Source organism: Dromiciops gliroides, chromosome 2 (genome assembly GCF_019393635.1).
Source record: "Dromiciops gliroides isolate mDroGli1 chromosome 2, mDroGli1.pri, whole genome shotgun sequence".
NCBI classification, from domain to species: domain Eukaryota; kingdom Metazoa; phylum Chordata; class Mammalia; order Microbiotheria; family Microbiotheriidae; genus Dromiciops; species Dromiciops gliroides.
Window position 1 is genome coordinate 649,519,225 of NC_057862.1, and position 16,686 is coordinate 649,535,910.

Sequence of the window (16,686 nt, forward strand, 5' to 3'; positions counted from 1 at the left end):
ATCCATTACTTTACTTTCGGGAGATAGGTTGTATGCTTCATCATTGATCCTTTGGAACCATTTCATTGCTTTGATCAGTTTCTCCCTCCCCCACTGGGCAATGAGGGTTAAGTGACTTGCCCAGGGTCACACAGCTAGTAAATGTCAAGTGTCTGAGGCTGCATTTGAACTTAGGTTCTCCTGAATCCAAGGCCAGTGATTTATCCACTGCGCCACCTAGCTGCCTTTTGATCAGTTCTTTAAGGCTTTCAGAGTTCGTTTCTTTGGATGATGTTTTTGTATAAATTGTTCTGCTCATTTCACTCTTCATCATTTTTTTTTTTTTGCGGGGCTATGGGGGTTAAGTGACTTGCCCAGGGTCACACAGCTAGTAAGTGTCAAGTGTCTGAGGCCAGATTTGAACTCAGGTACTCCTGAATCCAGGGCCAGTGCTCTATCCACTGCGCCACCTAGCTGCCCCTCTTCATCAGTTCTTATGAGTGTTCCAAGGTTTTACTGAACAGATCCCTTTCATCAATTAATCAGTAAACATTTATTATGCCCCTACTATGTGCCAGGCATTATGATAAGCCCTGAGGATACAAAAAAGAAGCAAAAGACAGCCTCCACCCTGAAGGAGTTCACAATCTAATGGGGAAGACAACATGCAAATAAATATATAAAATGCAAGCTATATACAGGATGAGAAATAATAGAGGAAAGGCAGGAGGAGTTAGGGAAGACTTCCTTTAAGTCCCAACTAAAATCCCACCTTCTACAGTGTAGGGGCCAAATTTAATATGGGGAGAGATAATTGGGTGGCTCGCTGTAATATTGGGGTTCAGAAAATAATGAGGGGGGGCAGCTAGGTGGCGCAGTGGATAAAGCACTGACCCTGGATTCAGGAGGACCTGAGTTCGGGTCCGGCCTCAGACACTTACACTTGCTAGCTGTGTGACCTTGGGCAAGTCACTTGACCCCCATTGCCCCACCAAAATAAATAAAAAAGAAAGAAAAAAAAATAATGAGGGACCTCTAGGTCCAAAGCTTCTTCCCCTCTGAACTGCCTTTTTTGGTTATTTCTCCCAGGTCAATAAGAAATTAGCTTAACAACCTCTTTTCCACAAACAAATCAGGTTATTTATTTATTTATTTTATTTTTGGGCAGGCAATAGGGGTTAAGTGACTTGCCCAGGGTCACACTGCTAGTAAGCGTTAAGTGTCAGAGGCCGGATTTGAACTCAGGTCCTCCTGACTCCAGGGCGGTGCTCTATCCACTTTGCCATCTAGCTGCCCCCAAATCAGGTTTTATTAAAAGTCAAGGACATCTGGCCTCAGACACTTGACACTTAACTAGCTGTGTGACCTTGGGCAAGTCACTTAACCCCAATTGCCTCACCAAAAAAACAAACAAAAAGTCAAGGACAAAGGAATAGGAAAAGAGGAAAAGGTGGGATTTTAGTTGGGACTTAAAGGAAGCCAGGGATCTGGAGCAGAGGAGGGAGAAAGTTCCAAGAATGGGGGACCGCCAAAGAAAATGCCCAGAGTGATGGGCTGTCTTGCTCATGGACCAGCCTGGAGGCTAGTGTACAGGCTTAAAGAGTATGCTTTGCAGGAATCAGGTGTAAAAGGATTGGAAAGGAAGGAGGGGGCTTGGTTACAAGGTGCTTTGAATGCCAAACAGAGCCTTAGGTATTGGATGCTGGAGATGATAGGGAGCCACTGGAGGCTAGAATGGGGTCACTTGATAAGGAGTAAGGCCATTTTCTCGTGTGAGATGGGTGAAGGTGGAGAGTGGCGGAAGGCATTGGGAGTGACAGGATGAGGAAGAGGAGAGAAGAGGGAGCTCGCTGGATGGCCTCCTTAACATTCATGTGCCATTCACACCTGAAGGATGTCCTCTTTCCAGTTTTCTCAATCGACAAAAGGAGCCCAACAAGCATTTTTCCAATTCATGGAAGGAATTGTGCTAGGTCCTGAGGATACAGACAGAAAATGGTCCCTGCCTCCAAGAACTCGCCTTCTGTGTGGTTTGTGTGTTGGTACCCTTGTCTCAAGTCCACATAATGTAAACTTTCCGGAAGCTAGATGAGAGGGATCCACACCTCTTTTCTGGCGTGCTGTCTACCAAATGACCTAATACATTTCTTTCTTTAAAAAAAAAAAAAGCAGCAGCAGTTTAACTTCTACTGGAAACAGTACAGCCTATAAATAGCCAAGCATGATAATCTGAAGAAAGAACAAGCTAGAGGACCCGGAAAATCATGTAGGAGGTCGGCCACGAATTAGTCTTGATAAATAAGAGAGATTCTGTGAAGCAGAAACAAGGATCAGGAGGCCTCCCATGACCCACACCTGAGGGACTGCCTGTGCAAAGGGTGTAGAGGCAGGAGATGGTTGCCAAGCTTAGAGAACATCCAGTCATTCAGTTTGGCCAGTGTCCAGCAGTTGAATATGAAACAAGCCTGGAAAATTCTCCTGGAGCCAGCTGTGGAATGACTTGACAAGCCAAACAAGGCCTTCGTCACTTATCCTAGTGGAAGGAAGAACCGCAGAAAGTTCCCAAGTGTAATGAATGACCTCGGTCTAAGGCATGGGGTGGCCCTGTGGAGAATGGATAGCGTTAGCATAGTTCAGGACAGGGATTCATTCTTGAACCCTAGGAGAACTTGATTGTTTTTCAGTAGAAACAACCCAATTCCTGCATAACAAAATCTGAAGGTTTTTTTTTTTTTTGGTGAGGCAATTGGGGTTAAGTGACTTGCCCAGGGTCACACAGCTAGTAAGTGCTAAGTGTCTGAGGTCGAATTTGAACTCAGGTCCTCCTCAATCCAAGGCCAGTGCTCTATCTACTACGCCACTTAGCTGCCCCAGAGTCTGAAGGTTTCAATGGCTTCTGGCTTCCCCTATGATGAAATAAATACCAACTCCTTAGCTTAATGTTTCCTTTTTATTTTGCAGTCACCCTTTACAAATTCCACATTCTAGTCCAGCTGGATTACCTGGTCAGGACCTCAGCTGCCTCCCTGCATTCTTAGAGACCATTTCCTGTACATTCTCCCCTGCTCTCTCAATCCTTCTCCCTTCATCTCTACCAGTTTACTGGGGCAGCTGGGTGGTGCAGTGTATAGAGCATTGGCCCTAGAGTCAGGAGGACCTGAGTTCACATGTGACCTCAGACACCAGCTATGTGACCCTAGACAAGTCACTTAACCCCAATTGCCTAAAAAAACCATCCTGGGCTATTTCCTGTAGTCCTGATAAAGATCTTGTCACTGGATCCAGATGTCTCTGGAGGAGAGAGTGAGGTTAGTAACCTTTCACCTAAATCCAATTCAGTGCCAGTCATGACATCACCCGGATGTCATGGTCTTCTTTGAGAACGAGGACAAACATACCAGTTTACTCTTCCTTCCAGGCTCAGTTCAGGTGCCGCCTTGAGACAATGTTTACTGTGTCCCCAGCTCAAAATACTCTCTCTCTCCTCAAGTTCGGTCTGAATCTCTTTGCCATTATGGACCGCTGTCTTGTATGATACTTAATCTTAGACTAGATGCTTATCCAAAGTAGAGATTGTAATTGGCCTAAAGGAAGGGACTCTTTCCTTAACCTTTGTATTCCAACGTCTTGCACACATAGTAAATGCTTTGACTGTGTTTGTTGAATGGAATAGAATTGATTTGCCTGTCTGTTGAAAGGCCAGAGGCTGTGGTTACTTAAAACTAAAATATGCTGTGTATAAAAGTACAATAAGCAGTAGCCAGCACATGATAGTATGGGAAAATGCCCCAAAGAGCTAGCAGCTCTAATAAAAGGTTTGGGACCAGGAACATGGGATTAGATAGTCATCTTGTGTCAATGTGCTTAGCACTGGTAAGTTATAGTTGGGGGGCGGCTAGGTGGCGAAGTGGATAGAGCACCGGCCCTGGAGTCAGGAGGACCTGAGTTCAAATCCGGCCTCAGACACTTAACACTTACTAGCTGTGTGACCCTGGGCAAGTCACTTAACCCCAATTGCCTCACTAAAAAAAAAAAGTTATAGTTGGGTTTTCTCTGTCCTCAAATGATCATGATCATGTCTTTGTGCTTTTTTTCTAAAGAAGTAAGGCCCTTACTGGATTTTCTTTTTCTTTTTGGTGAGGCAATTGGGGTTAAGTGACTTGCCCAGGGTCACACAGCCAGTAAGCGTTAAGTGTCTGAGGCCGGATTTGAACTCAGGTCCTCCTGACTCTAGGGCCGGTGCTCTATCCACTGCACCATCTAGCTGCCCCTGGATTTTCTTTTTTTAATGATAAATTTTAGCAAAGCAGATCAAAAAATGTAATCCAGTTAAGCAAAATAACAAATCGGCAAATCCACAAACATTTACTGTTTTCAGTAGATGCTTGGCACTTAAAGAAAGGCAAGGGGCAGCTCAGTGGATAAGGCATCGACCTTGAATTCAGGAGGATCTGAGTTCAAATCTGGCCTCAGACATTTGACAATTACTAGCTGTGTGACCCTGGGAAAGTCACTTAACATTCATTGCCCCACAAAATAAAAATAAAAGGGGCAGCAAGGTGGCGCAGTGGATAAAGCACTAGCCCTGGATTCAGGAGGACCTGAGTTCAAATCCAACCTCAGACACTTGACACTTACTAGCTGTGTGACCCTGGGCAAGTCATTTAACCCCAATTGCCTCAACAAAAAACAAAACAACAACAAAAACTATGTACAGAAAAGTATGTGTGAATAGTCCTTTGTTCAACCTGACGTGCTTACTCTTGCTTAAAAGACTAAATGGACTTAGAAGACTAAATTTCTTGAAAATCCCATAAACAAACTGATCCCCTCAGTTCTTCAAAGATTCACTGTCAGTCAGAGGACCCCGCCCCCTTTCCCTTAACTGAAGGCAGCTGTGTATCGGTTGTACTGCTGAGTGGCTGGACATTTTCAAAACTAAACGTTATTTTTGACTCAAGCAAATTGTTCTTTGGAAGTGGTATCAAGATGACTGACTGTACATGCACCAATTGGCTCAGTAGGAGTTAAGATGTTAGGGGTCCTGGTGGGCTTTATCAGGGCCACAGTGGCAGGTGTCATGAACGTGAGACATCTTAACTTTAAAACCTTTTCCTTTAGAGAATGTTAAGTGTCAGGAAAGGGCCGATTGTTCCCAAGAGTTAGTGTGAGCATTGGAAATGAAGGACCAATGGGGGCAGCTAGGTGGCGCAGTGGATAGAGCACTGGCCCTGGAGTCAGGAGTACCTGAGATCAAATCTGGCCTCAGAGGGCAGGCTAGGTGGTGCAGTGGATAAAGCACCAGCCCTGGATTCAGGAGGACCTGAATTCAAATCCTGCCCCAGACACTTGACACTAGCTGTGTGACCCTGGGCAAGTCACCTAACCCTCATTGCCCCACAAAACAAAACAAAACAAAACAAATCTGGCCTCAGACACTTAACACTTACTAGCTGTGTGACCCTGGGCAAGTCACTTAACCCCAATTGCCTCACTAAAAAAAAAAAGAAATGAAGGACCAAGAGGGTAAAGGATTACAGGCAAGTGTTTAGAAGTGGTTACTAAATTTAAGGGAAGGATTCCTAAATTTTATCTAGTGATAATTCACCAAATTATTTGCAGCAAACCTAAGCCCGTAGCCAGAAACATCCAGTGGGGACAAACATTTTTTTGGGGTAGCAATTCTGTGATTTCAGTGGCATAGGGAATGTCTTCTGAATAAACATACTTTGCCATTGCAAAAAGGGAGTAAGAGATTGTGACTTGTTAGAGGGCACGTAGACAGTGGGTGTCAGAGATGGTCTTTCTGATTTGGATGCCAGTTTGATATCCCCTCACTATACCAAATTTACAGGGAAGGTGATCACAAAATTAAATCATTTTATACCCCCAGCTTCCTTTCTTTTAGGCCTTAAATTGGTGAAGGGCCAAGTGCTTGGTGCATGCACAAAACAGTGCAGATAAGGAAACGAAATAAAACCATCCCTGCCCTCAATTGAAAACAATTCCATCCAACCTGTATTGAGACTTTGCTATGTGTTGTGTACCAGAATGATAGCTCATCCTTATATAAGACCTTTAAGGTTGGCAAAGCCTTTTCCATATGTTCTCTCTCAGTCCCTTTCTGCATTGGCAGACTATATTTACTTAGAAGACATCCCCATATGTTATCTCACTTGCTCTTCATAGCATCCCTGTGAGATGGGTACTATATTTTACGGAAAGGAAAGTGGGCTGAGCACCATGAAGGATGGCTTGCCCAGAGATACACAGCTATATTCGGTGTCTGAGGGAAGCTTGAGCCAATACTCAATCAACCACGCCACCTAGCTGCCTCTGCGGTCAAGTCCGCTCCACTTTGCCAGGGACTGTGGTAAGCACTGGGAACAGAAAGAAAGGCAGGAAGCCAAGAGATAGAGATGTGGCTGGATAGCATTCCAGGTATGGAGGACTGGCAGGAAAAATGCTGAGCTCGGTGATGGAGACCTTTCTCATTGGATGGCAGAGTCCTTGGAGGAGAGTCAGGTGTAAGAAGACTGGAAAGGTGTGGAGGGTGGTGGGGGGAGGCAGATGAGGAAGGGCTTTCAAAGCCAAACGGGATTTAATATCTCATCCTGGTGAGCCCTGGAGTCTGTTGAATAGGAGAGTGACAGGGTCAGATTTGCATTTCCTGAACATCCATTTGACAGCTCAGTGGGAGCAAAAATGAAAGCTTCTGCCCAGGGAAACGACTTTTTTTCCTGGGAATGCTCCACCCCCTCCTCAGGTGGGTTTAGGGTGGTTTCCCAGAGGACACTGCTGGGTGTGTCTGGGAGCCAGCCTCATCATTTTTGTGGTTGTAGTCAGCCAAGTTCTTCAGGTGTTTCTGAAGAACCTCTAGAACCAACTCAATCTTTTTAAAAATAGGTAAACAGCTCCAAGTCGAGCATGCTCCGAATATCCCACTCCACCTACAAGGACTTCCAGATGTCTTGGGTCAGGTTGGGGTGGAAGGAGTGCTACGTATGCATTACTTGAGTATAATCTTATAGGACTGAGATGAATATGGGCCAGAGTGGAGGCAGCGTGAAGAAGAGATTCAAGCAGAGTGCTACAAGATTATTGAGGGGGAGATCAATCACTTTACCCAGAGAGGGAAGGGAAGGTTTAAAAGAGGTAGCTTCTGAATTGAACCTCGAAGGGAAGAGAATTGAGGTTGGGAGTGGGAGAGGAGAGGACAGGAAAATCCATACTAGGTTTGGGTAATGATTTGAGGTTAAGTGACTTCCCCAGGGTCACACAACTGAGGGCAAAGAGTGGACAAGAATAAGGGTACATAAGCAGTTTGGTTTGGCTAGAATGTAGCAAATATGAAAACAGGAATGTTGACATAATCTTGGGAAAGCCTGATTATGGAAGGCCTTAAGAGTCAGGATAAGTATATACTTATCATTAGACAAATTTTTTGTTATTATATGTTACTTATTTTTTTAATTTAATTTTTATTTTTTTAATTATAAAAGTGTTTTCTTATTTTCCAGTTACATGTAGAGATAGTGTTCAACATTTGTTTTTATAAGATTTCTAGTTTCAAATTTTTTACCTCCCTTCCCCCCCTCCCCAAGACAGCAAGTAATCTGATATAGGTTACATATGTACAGTCACATTAAACATATTTCTGCATTAGTCATGTTATAAGAGGAGAATCAGAGCAAAAAGGAAAAACCTCCTAAAAGAAAAACAACAGAAATAGTACGATTCAATCTGCATCCATATTCTGCAGTTCTTTTTTTTCTGGATTGGAGAGCCTTTTCCATCATGAGTCCTTTGGAACTTTCTTGTACCGTTGTATTGCTGAGAAGAATCAAGTCTATCACAGTTGATCAACACATAATACAACATTAAGTTTTGAAGGTAAAGAGAAGGTAAATGCCCCCAAATCCCAGTAAGGCTAGTATATTAAAGGTATTGCAGAGACACAATTGGCAAGAATTGGCAGCTGATTAGAGAGAGAAAGTAATGGAGAGAGGAAAGGCCAAAATAATTCTGAGATTTCAATCCCTGATGGAAATGGGGAAGGGAAGGGGAAGGGTAGGGTTTATAAAAATGACCATCTGTTCAGCTGTAGTGAGAATGAGTTTCAAGTACCACTGGAATATCTAGGTGGGAATATAAAACTGTTGAACCAAAGTAGGACACTTTCTGGAGTGGAATATAGATATGGGGTTATCGGCATAGGAGGGGCTAACTGAAACATGAGAGAAGGTATCTACTCATTTCATTGGCTAAGGTGAAGTAAAAGAAGGATATCTTGGAGGGTGTCCACATTTGAGAAAAAGAAAGGAGAATGAGGCAACTTCTGTAGAGTCATTGAAGGGCTAAGCAGAGAATCACAAGAGTACAGTGTTCTGGAAACCAAAGGAGGAGAGAGTATTAAGAAACAGGGTGGGGCAAAACAACACCACCAAAAAAACCCAACCAACACAAGAAACAGGGTGGGGGAGGATTTGAACAAAGTCGAATTCAGAGAGGTCAAGGGAGATGACTCCAAAAAGCCATTGAATTTTATAGTAAGGAAATCATTGGTGGCCCCTCCCTTACTTTCCTTTTTTTTTTTTAAGTGTGGCAATTGGGGTTAAGTGACTTGCCCAGGGTCACACAACTAGTAAGTGTTAAGTGTCTGAGGCCGGATTTGAACTCAGGTACTCCTGACTCCAGGGCCGGTGCTCTATCCACTGCACCACCTAGCTGCCCCCCCCCTCTTACTTTCTAATCTTCAAATCTGTATGCCTCAGTTTATTCAAATAATTCGAGGAGACCCCCAAGTCAAGCAGAGACAGATTTATTTCATTCTCATGAGAATGGGTGACACCCCATACAATAGATGAGGAGCATGGTGATGAGCTCATGAGTTGTGTTTTTATGGAAGTTTTGAGGGGGCAATCACCTCGAGCTCAGAATCTAACATCCAATCCCGTCTCACCCAGTATGTGTGTTCAGTGTGTGATCATGGTATGGATGCGTGCTCAGTTATGTCTGAGAGCTGGGGGGAAGGGGAGAGGGAAAGGGTGAAACCACTCCACCCTTGTAATGAGGGGGCAAGGTGGAAGAAGGGAGAGATGGTACCAGGAGCTAGGGCTTAGCAATGCAGGAAGGGAGAGGTGGTATCAGGGTGGATCTGGGCTAACAGGAGACAGCTCTCCTGCTTGGCCACAGAACAAGGGGTGGGGGGGTGGGGGGGGTGGTAAGAGGTGTGTTTCAGCTACGGGATGGAATGTGGACAGAATGGTATAACAATAACAGGGACTGGGGGCTTGGTACTTTCCCATCCTCAGAGTCTGAACTGACTCAAGTCCACCATATCCCACTCTTTTGCTCTTCTCCAAGTATACTTTGATCCAGTGACACTAGCCTCCTTTTTGTGCACCACACAAGACACTTTGTTTCCAGGCATTTTCACTAGCTGTCCCCTCCCAGGCCTGGAATCCTCTCTCTCCTCATCTCTGGTTCCTTCCTGGCTTCCTGGCCTCAAACAGCGGGGCGATCTCCACTCATCCTGATGTATATCTTGGCACTGGACCCAGATGGCTCTGGAGGAGAGAGTAAGGTTGGTGACCTTGCACAGCCCTCCCTCACTTAAATCCAGTTCATTGCACATCGTTTCAAAACCCCGATGTCATGGTCCTCTTCTAAAATGAAGGACAAACGACAGCTATAGTAGTGGAGAAAACAAAGTCATATCCCTTTAAAATTGGCGCCATCTTTGTGAAGGGAAAAATAAGCCTACCCAGTAGGCTGCAGAACCCCTTGCCCTTGCTTCACGTTTCCGCCTCCATTTGTAGCTCTGATTGGCTGGGAAGCGCTGGGATCTCTGATAGGCTGAAATCATCGCTATCCCAGCGTGCTTTCCGACGGGGCTTCCCTTTCCGTTCGGCTGTCGTGCCCGTGAGGAGGTAAGGAGGCTTCGTGGCCCGAGCTATCCGCTTCCATCCGCTGCCATCCGGCCCCAGGTTGGGCTCTCCGGCCTCCTTTTCGGTCTGGACGGTGGCGTTGGGCCTAGACCTGGGCAGCGAGACTTTCGGGCGGGTTCCGGAGGCACGCCATGGGTCTCATGCCTTCCCGTGGTGTGCACGGCGCTGGGCCTCTCGAGGCCTGCCCTGGCCTGGCTCAGCCCGCCCGCGCCCGACAGCAGCGTGGCTTCCCCGCGCAGGTCCCGGGCGGGCGCCAGGGAGGGAATCGGGCTGGCAGCGGGCCTTCTAGTACGTTGTTCCGCGGCGAGGGTGGCTCGAGGCTCCCGGGCTCGGCGACTTTTCCGAGCTGCCCGCGGCTTCTGCGGCGGCTCGGAAGGCGGTGCCGAGTTCCTCGGGCTCCCTGCATTTCGGTTCCCTGGACGTCTTGCGGGCGCTGGTGAAGGGGAAGACTGGAAGTGCCGGGGCCTGCGCCGGAGGAGCACGGCTGCTTGGGGAAGCCGGAGACGGGCCGCCTAAGCTACGAGGCAGGGGGATCTCGGGCCTGTGGCGGGCCCGGGCGTGGCGTTGTGCGGGAGGCGGCCCTTGGTCGGATCTTGTGAGCACGCCAGTAGGACGGCCCCTGGACACGGGGGAGGCCGGCAAGGGGGCCCAGGTGGCGGGTCAGTCTGGCTGGAGAGCGCGCGGGGCCGGGGTCGGGGTGGGTGTCTTACTCCAGCCGCAGCAGGCTGTGCCGGGAACCCCTGGGGAGGGTGGGGGGGTCAGGCGTGTGGGCTGAAGGATGGTGTCCTCCCGGGTTTGGTGGAACAAACATTAAGTGGTATCCACTCGGTGCGGCGCAGTTCTAGGGGCTTACATTCCGGGGGGAGAACACGGTAATTTGAGTGAAGAAGACCCAGCATTTGAACCGAGCCCTGAAGGGGGCAGGTGAAATTGCACCGCAGACCAGGGGTGGAGAGGTGTTGGAGCCTGGGGAATTTGTATTTCAAAGCAGGGGGGCGGTTAGACCCTTGCTTTGGAAACGTTTGTTTTTACGGTCGCGGATGGGATGTAGAAGAAACTTCCTGTCCCGAGGAAGAATCCAGGTTTCTTTCCCTGACTAGTTCCACAACGTTTGTGGTCTTCCTCTGTTAGCATATAAGTTCTGGAAGGGAGGGGTATAGTAGGGTACCCTTTGTAAAACACTTTTTTTAATAGAGGGTAGAGTGCCAAAGCTGGTATGAGAAAGACATGGATTGATCAAATCCTGCCTCAGACATGTACTTATTGGCTCTGTGACCCTGAGCAAGTCACCAAAGGCCCCAGCTTTAATTTCCTCATCTATAACGAGGGATAATTGGTGGGGAATTAGGGGAGTAAATTGACACCTGGTTCAGGAATAGTGGCAGAATTCCAAGAAATATGGGGGGGGGGGTAGCAAAAGTTGATGAGGTTCTAGGCTAAGGAGAAGAGATGAGATTTATTGCATGGGGAACAGTTGGATGAAACAGTATGCACCACCTCCTCAGGTTTTCTTGCGACTCCTAGTTTTCAGTTCTCTTCATGCAGATAATCCCAAAGTGTGCTCCAGTCTATTACCAACTCCTTGCTGGACATCCCAAAAGCATCTCAGATAGTAAAATCTCCCTTCTTCCTAGCTTTCCTCTTTCTATCTGGGACCCCAGTTATTTCTAATCACTCACTTTTGCAACTTCATTCATGTTCTGTCCTTGATTCTTCATATCTAATCAGTTTCACAGTCTTATTTCTAAGGAACATAATTCTTGCATCTGTCCTCTCCACTAATATGCCAAATGTTATTTCAGACCCCATTCTCTATTTTCCTAAAAAGGAGTAATAGCCCCTGCCTTACAGGTTACAGGCTTGTGAGGATCCGCTGGAATATATGTAAACTACTCTGTAAACCTGGAAATGCTATATAAATGTAAACTATAAATTTTCATTTCCACTACTTGGGGGGGGGATGAGGGTTAATTGACTTGCTCAGGGTCATCTGAGGCTGGATTTGAACTCAGGTCCTCCCAAATCCAGGGCTGGTGCTTTATCCGCTGCGCCACCTAGCTGCCCCATTTCTACGATTCTTTAAAGGATAAAATTATTCCTGCCTCCATGAAGCTCCTATATCCCCCACCCCAGGATCTTCTCAGGTTGCCCAGGTCTTTTTTCCTTGCTCTGCTTTATGCTTATACTTGGTAGGTGCTTGAGCCTTGTATACTCCTCCCCCAGTGTAAGGACCATCACCTGGCATCCAGCACAGCAACTTGTACAAAGGTGCTTAGGAAGTGTTTATGGAATTATTAGAGCAGGTTGTACTAGGGGGTGTGATGTACTTGCATAAGTGCAGCATAAAGTAGACAAACTGCAAAGGGAAGTGAATCTTCTGGCTGTCTGTTTTTCTACATATATAACCTGTGTTGTTAACTCTTTATCTTTAGGGCTCTAAGTAGCCATGGCACCCAGCCGAAATGGCATGATTCTGAAGCCCCATTTCCACAAAGACTGGCAAAGACGAGTTGCCACATGGTTTAACCAGCCAGCCAGGAAGATCAGGAGGTAAGTGATATGAGAGATTAAGTTAGTCCATTGCTTTTTTATATAAAGTGGGGAGTATGCCTCTTGGTCTTTTTGTAGTTATATTTCATTTTTATGGTGATACATATATTTTGGTTGGACTATTGTTTGTTTTGAATGGGGTTAACATCTTTTAGACCGGACCAGAGGTTTGATATCTTAGAATAAACTTGGCCTCACAGTCAAATGATGACATATTCTCCGGAATCTCTGTACTGCCTCTGATGAAAGTACATTTGAACCCTTTTCCATCTGATGACTGTTGTGACCTCTTTCATGAGGATACAGAATTGACAGGCTATTGATAGCATTTACTGTTCAGTGTATACCAGTCCAAAATAAAATGTCTATAAGATTTAGCTTTATTGTTGTTACCTTCTCCATAAGGTGATCCTCAAGGAAATGTAGGGAAATAACTCCTGAATCTCTCTGAACAGACGAAAGGCCCGTCAAGCAAAAGCCCGTCGAATTGCTCCTCGCCCTGCCTCTGGTCCTATCCGGCCCATTGTGAGGTGCCCTACTATTCGATACCACACCAAAGTACGTGCTGGTAGAGGATTCAGCTTGGAAGAGCTTCGGGTGAGTTAAACGGAGACACCTTGGGTTTTAGCTGGGCACAACAGGTTCTTGTGTCTGCATTGGTGGCAGTCAAATGATGACATATTCTCCGGAATCTCTGTACTGCCTCTGATGAAAGTACATTTGAACCCTTTTCCATCTGATGACTGCTATAGCTTGGTCTCTTTCTGTAGCTTATAGAAGGCACGGGGTGTGGGCAGCACTTAATATTTATCTTTCTTGGGTGAAGGTGGCTGGAATCCATAAAAAAGTGGCACGGACCATTGGTATCTCTGTGGACCCTCGTCGCCGAAATAAGTCTACAGAGTCTCTCCAGGCAAACGTACAGCGGCTGAAAGAATATAAGTCCAAACTGATCCTCTTCCCAAGGAAACCATCTGCACCGAAGAAGGGAGATAGCTCTGTGAGTATAGGACATGTAATGGCTGGCAGGGGGCATTTTTGTTAGCGGGTCTTTAATCGCTTAATTTTGTTAGCACACAGTAGTCACTTAATAAATGCCTAACCAGGGTTACAAGAAAGTAAAATAGTCCCTGCTTTCAAGGAGCTCATATTCTAATGGGGTAGACAACATGAAAGCTGCAAACAAGCTTAGAGGCAGGATAGATTGGAAATAATCAGCAGAGGAAAGGCACTGGCATTAGGAAGAACTGACCAGCAAAGGCTTCTTGCAGAAGGTAGCTGAGACTTTTAAGTAGGGCGGGAAAGAGGTAGAGAGCTGGGGGCGTTTGGGGGGGGGTGGTGGTAAGAATTTCGGGCATGGGGGAGACCATGTGTAGGGAGTGGGGGGATGGAAGGGCAGGGACAACAGAGGCCAGTGTTACTCTTACAGTTCATGGTGGTGTGTAAGAAGACAGGAAAGTTGGGGGTGGGGGTCATAAGGAGCTCCTGGGTGTGACTGAGGGAGCTAACATGGTCAGATTTTCTAAAGATCAGTTTGGTGGCTGGAATGAGAAGAGTCTTGAGGCAAGGGTGACCAGCCAGGAGGCCTTTGCCTCTGGGCGTGATGGCCATGCCAAGATGGTAGTAAAACAAGGTAGAATCAGCAAGGTTTGGGGGCAGCTAGGTGGCACAGTGGATAGAGCACCGGCCCTGGATTCAGGAATACCTGAGTTCAAATTCAGTCTTAGACACTTACTAGCTGTGTGACCCTGGGCAAGTCACTTGACCCTCATTGCCCAACAACAAAAAACAACAGAATCAACAAGGCTTGGCAAGAGATTGGATATGGAGGGATGAGAATGAGGAGTCAGAATGACACCCTAGTTTCTAGCCTAAGTAATTGGGAGTATGGTCATATCCTGTACAGAAATAGGAATTTATTTAGTCTTATAAGATTGTTCATTCTGATGAACAGGAAAACAAGCTTGTCTCGAGTTCACTAAAGTGGTTGTGCTATTTTACTAAACACTGATAAAATCCCTTCAAAAAGCATTTATAGGAAAGTACTATCCCATGAATATAAGCACAAAAATTCATTGAATGTCTGAAAAGTACAGAGTATTCTGCAAAAACTTTGTAAGATGTTTGAGGGTCCCTGCAATGTTAACAAACATCTGAATCTAGCAGCATGTTCTCCTCTGCCTCTTGTATAAGCACCAACTGAGTGAATGGTGTAGTGTGTGTCCCCTTTTCTTGAACAAGACAAAACCCTTTGACCGCTCCGAAGTACTATTTGTATATGATAAGTTCTCTCAAATTTTCTTCCCTTTCCTCCCAGATCTAACCAAGGACAGTAGTGACAGAAACTCCTTGGTCTGTAAATATTTGAGATAGTGTAACTAATTGTAGGCAAAACAGTAAAAATGTGTTCTCTTGTCACAGGCTGAAGAACTCAAATTGGCAACTCAGCTTACAGGACCAGTTATGCCGATCAGAAATGTAAGTGAACTTATTCATGAACTCATTGGTTAGCACCCATGTGACTATTTGGAAGAGGGGATGACAAGGGGACTGGGCTCCTCTTATCTCTGGGGATGGGATGGGATGGGATGGGATGGGGCAGGGCAGGACACCTTATATTGGAGAAAGGTCTTTGGAAGCTTAGCTTTGCATGCTCAGGAAGCTCTGAATTACTTCTCTTAGGTAATTTACTTTTTCCAACCCTGGAGTTGGGCCTACATCATTTTCTGATGCAACTTTAATCTAGTGGATTGGAGGGAGGTAGACTTGGTAAACACAGGCTACAATTGTAGAATTTCTGTTGGAAAGAATTTATATCAGGATGGTAGGTGTTTCTACAGGACAAATGGAAAGGTTTGGGTTGTGGTTGGTTTGTGAGGTTTTTTGTTTTGTTTTTGCCTGCCTCATAGAAGCATTTTACTAGTCTGACTTTAGTACCTTGGGGCTTCCCTCAGCTTTGTTCTGGCTTCTGCTGTTATTTGATCCATTGATCTCTGGACAGAGTTGACTTGTTAAAATTGTTGGTACCAGTTAAAACCCAAGAGTGTGCCCAGGGAGGCCTGCTTCTGGGGACATGCAGACTGTCAGGTTGTCTAGATGCAAACATGTCCCGTGAGATAAAGAGGTCTTTCTGCCCCTTCAGGTCTTCAAGAAAGAGAAAGCTCGTGTCATTACTGAAGATGAGAAGAATTTCAAGGCCTTTGCTAGTCTTCGAATGGCCCGGGCCAATGCCCGTCTCTTTGGCATCCGGGCAAAACGAGCCAAGGAGGCTGCAGAGCAGGATGTGGAGAAGAAGAAGTAAACAGCCTCTGAGAACTTTCAATAAAATAATACAAAATATCTGTGTGGCTTGTCTTGGATCAGCTGTAAAGAGCTGGGCAGGGATTAAAAAGCCAATCTTCTGGGGCAAGGAATCCTAGCAAATCCCAACACTGGCAACAAGTTGCTCTCCTTGTTCCTGAATCCTGCGGGTTGTACTCTTGAGGCCATTTGCCTAAGTACTGTGGTCCATTAAAAGACAGCAGACAGGCGTGGGTCTTGGACACAGAACACCCAGGCCCTGGTCCAGCTCTCTTCCTATTGGTGGTCTTTAAAATTGCTGTTCTGTTTCCATTGAGTGCCTTAACTGCCTTGATGGAGATGACCCATATCACAGGCTGTCCTGAAGATTTTCTTTAGTTTCTTCAGGTGTTGCATACATTGATCATACCACAGATTATTTTATCTTAAAAGTCCATTACCCACTCAGTGAGGCTTCACTCACCTAAAAGGAAAGGGAAGGGGGAAGAGCATTTTGTGATTCCTCCTTTACTCTCCAAATCTCTTACTGTTGGTGGGTGGCCTCTGTTACAAGACCCCTTGGAGCCTTCCTAGCCCTACGCCTTTCACTACCATGCCAGTAACCTTACAGGGTTAACAGTGAACTTTGGACAGCAGAGCGCTCATTGCTAGGTATGCTTTCCTTCCCCCACCTTCATTAAGTAACAAAACCAGCTAAAACTACCTGCATCCTACTTCAATCATTCTTGTTTTCTCCAGGGCCTCTAATTCAGTGGACTTATTTTTATTGTACATTGATGTGGACATACATTTTGGGAGGGAGGCTTATTTTGTTCCTCACAAATCATGTTTCCCATAATTGTTTGGTATGTGATATTGATAATGCTAGTTTTTCAGGCATTGTCCAATTCATGAGAACTCCAGTTCT

The 16,686-nt window shown here is 45.8% G+C and overlaps 1 protein-coding gene and 2 non-coding genes across 4 annotated transcripts; all 3 read left to right on the forward strand.

Annotated features, from left to right (window-relative positions):
- The first annotated feature begins 9,788 nt into the window (after nt 1-9,788).
- On the forward strand, nt 9,789-15,818 carry RPL13 (ribosomal protein L13). Of its 2 annotated transcripts, none has more exons than XM_043988198.1 (6): nt 9,789-9,911; nt 12,362-12,479; nt 12,935-13,076; nt 13,306-13,479; nt 14,901-14,957; nt 15,622-15,818. In XM_043988198.1, exons 2-6 carry the CDS (start codon nt 12,376-12,378, stop codon nt 15,778-15,780), a joined length of 636 nt encoding a protein of 211 aa, XP_043844133.1. In that variant the 5' UTR covers nt 9,789-9,911; nt 12,362-12,375; the 3' UTR covers nt 15,781-15,818. The 2 variants fall into 2 exon arrangements, with proteins under 2 accessions (XP_043844133.1, XP_043844134.1); XM_043988199.1 differs by lacking the exon at nt 9,789-9,911 and adding an exon at nt 9,945-9,968.
- Nucleotides 12,685-12,772, forward strand: LOC122745070. Its single transcript, XR_006355362.1, has one exon. It is a non-coding gene; the product is annotated as a small nucleolar RNA MBII-202 (small nucleolar RNA).
- LOC122745071 lies at nt 13,151-13,238 on the forward strand. Its single transcript, XR_006355363.1, has one exon. It is a non-coding gene; the product is annotated as a small nucleolar RNA MBII-202 (small nucleolar RNA).
- Nucleotides 15,819-16,686: the final 868 nt, after the last annotated feature.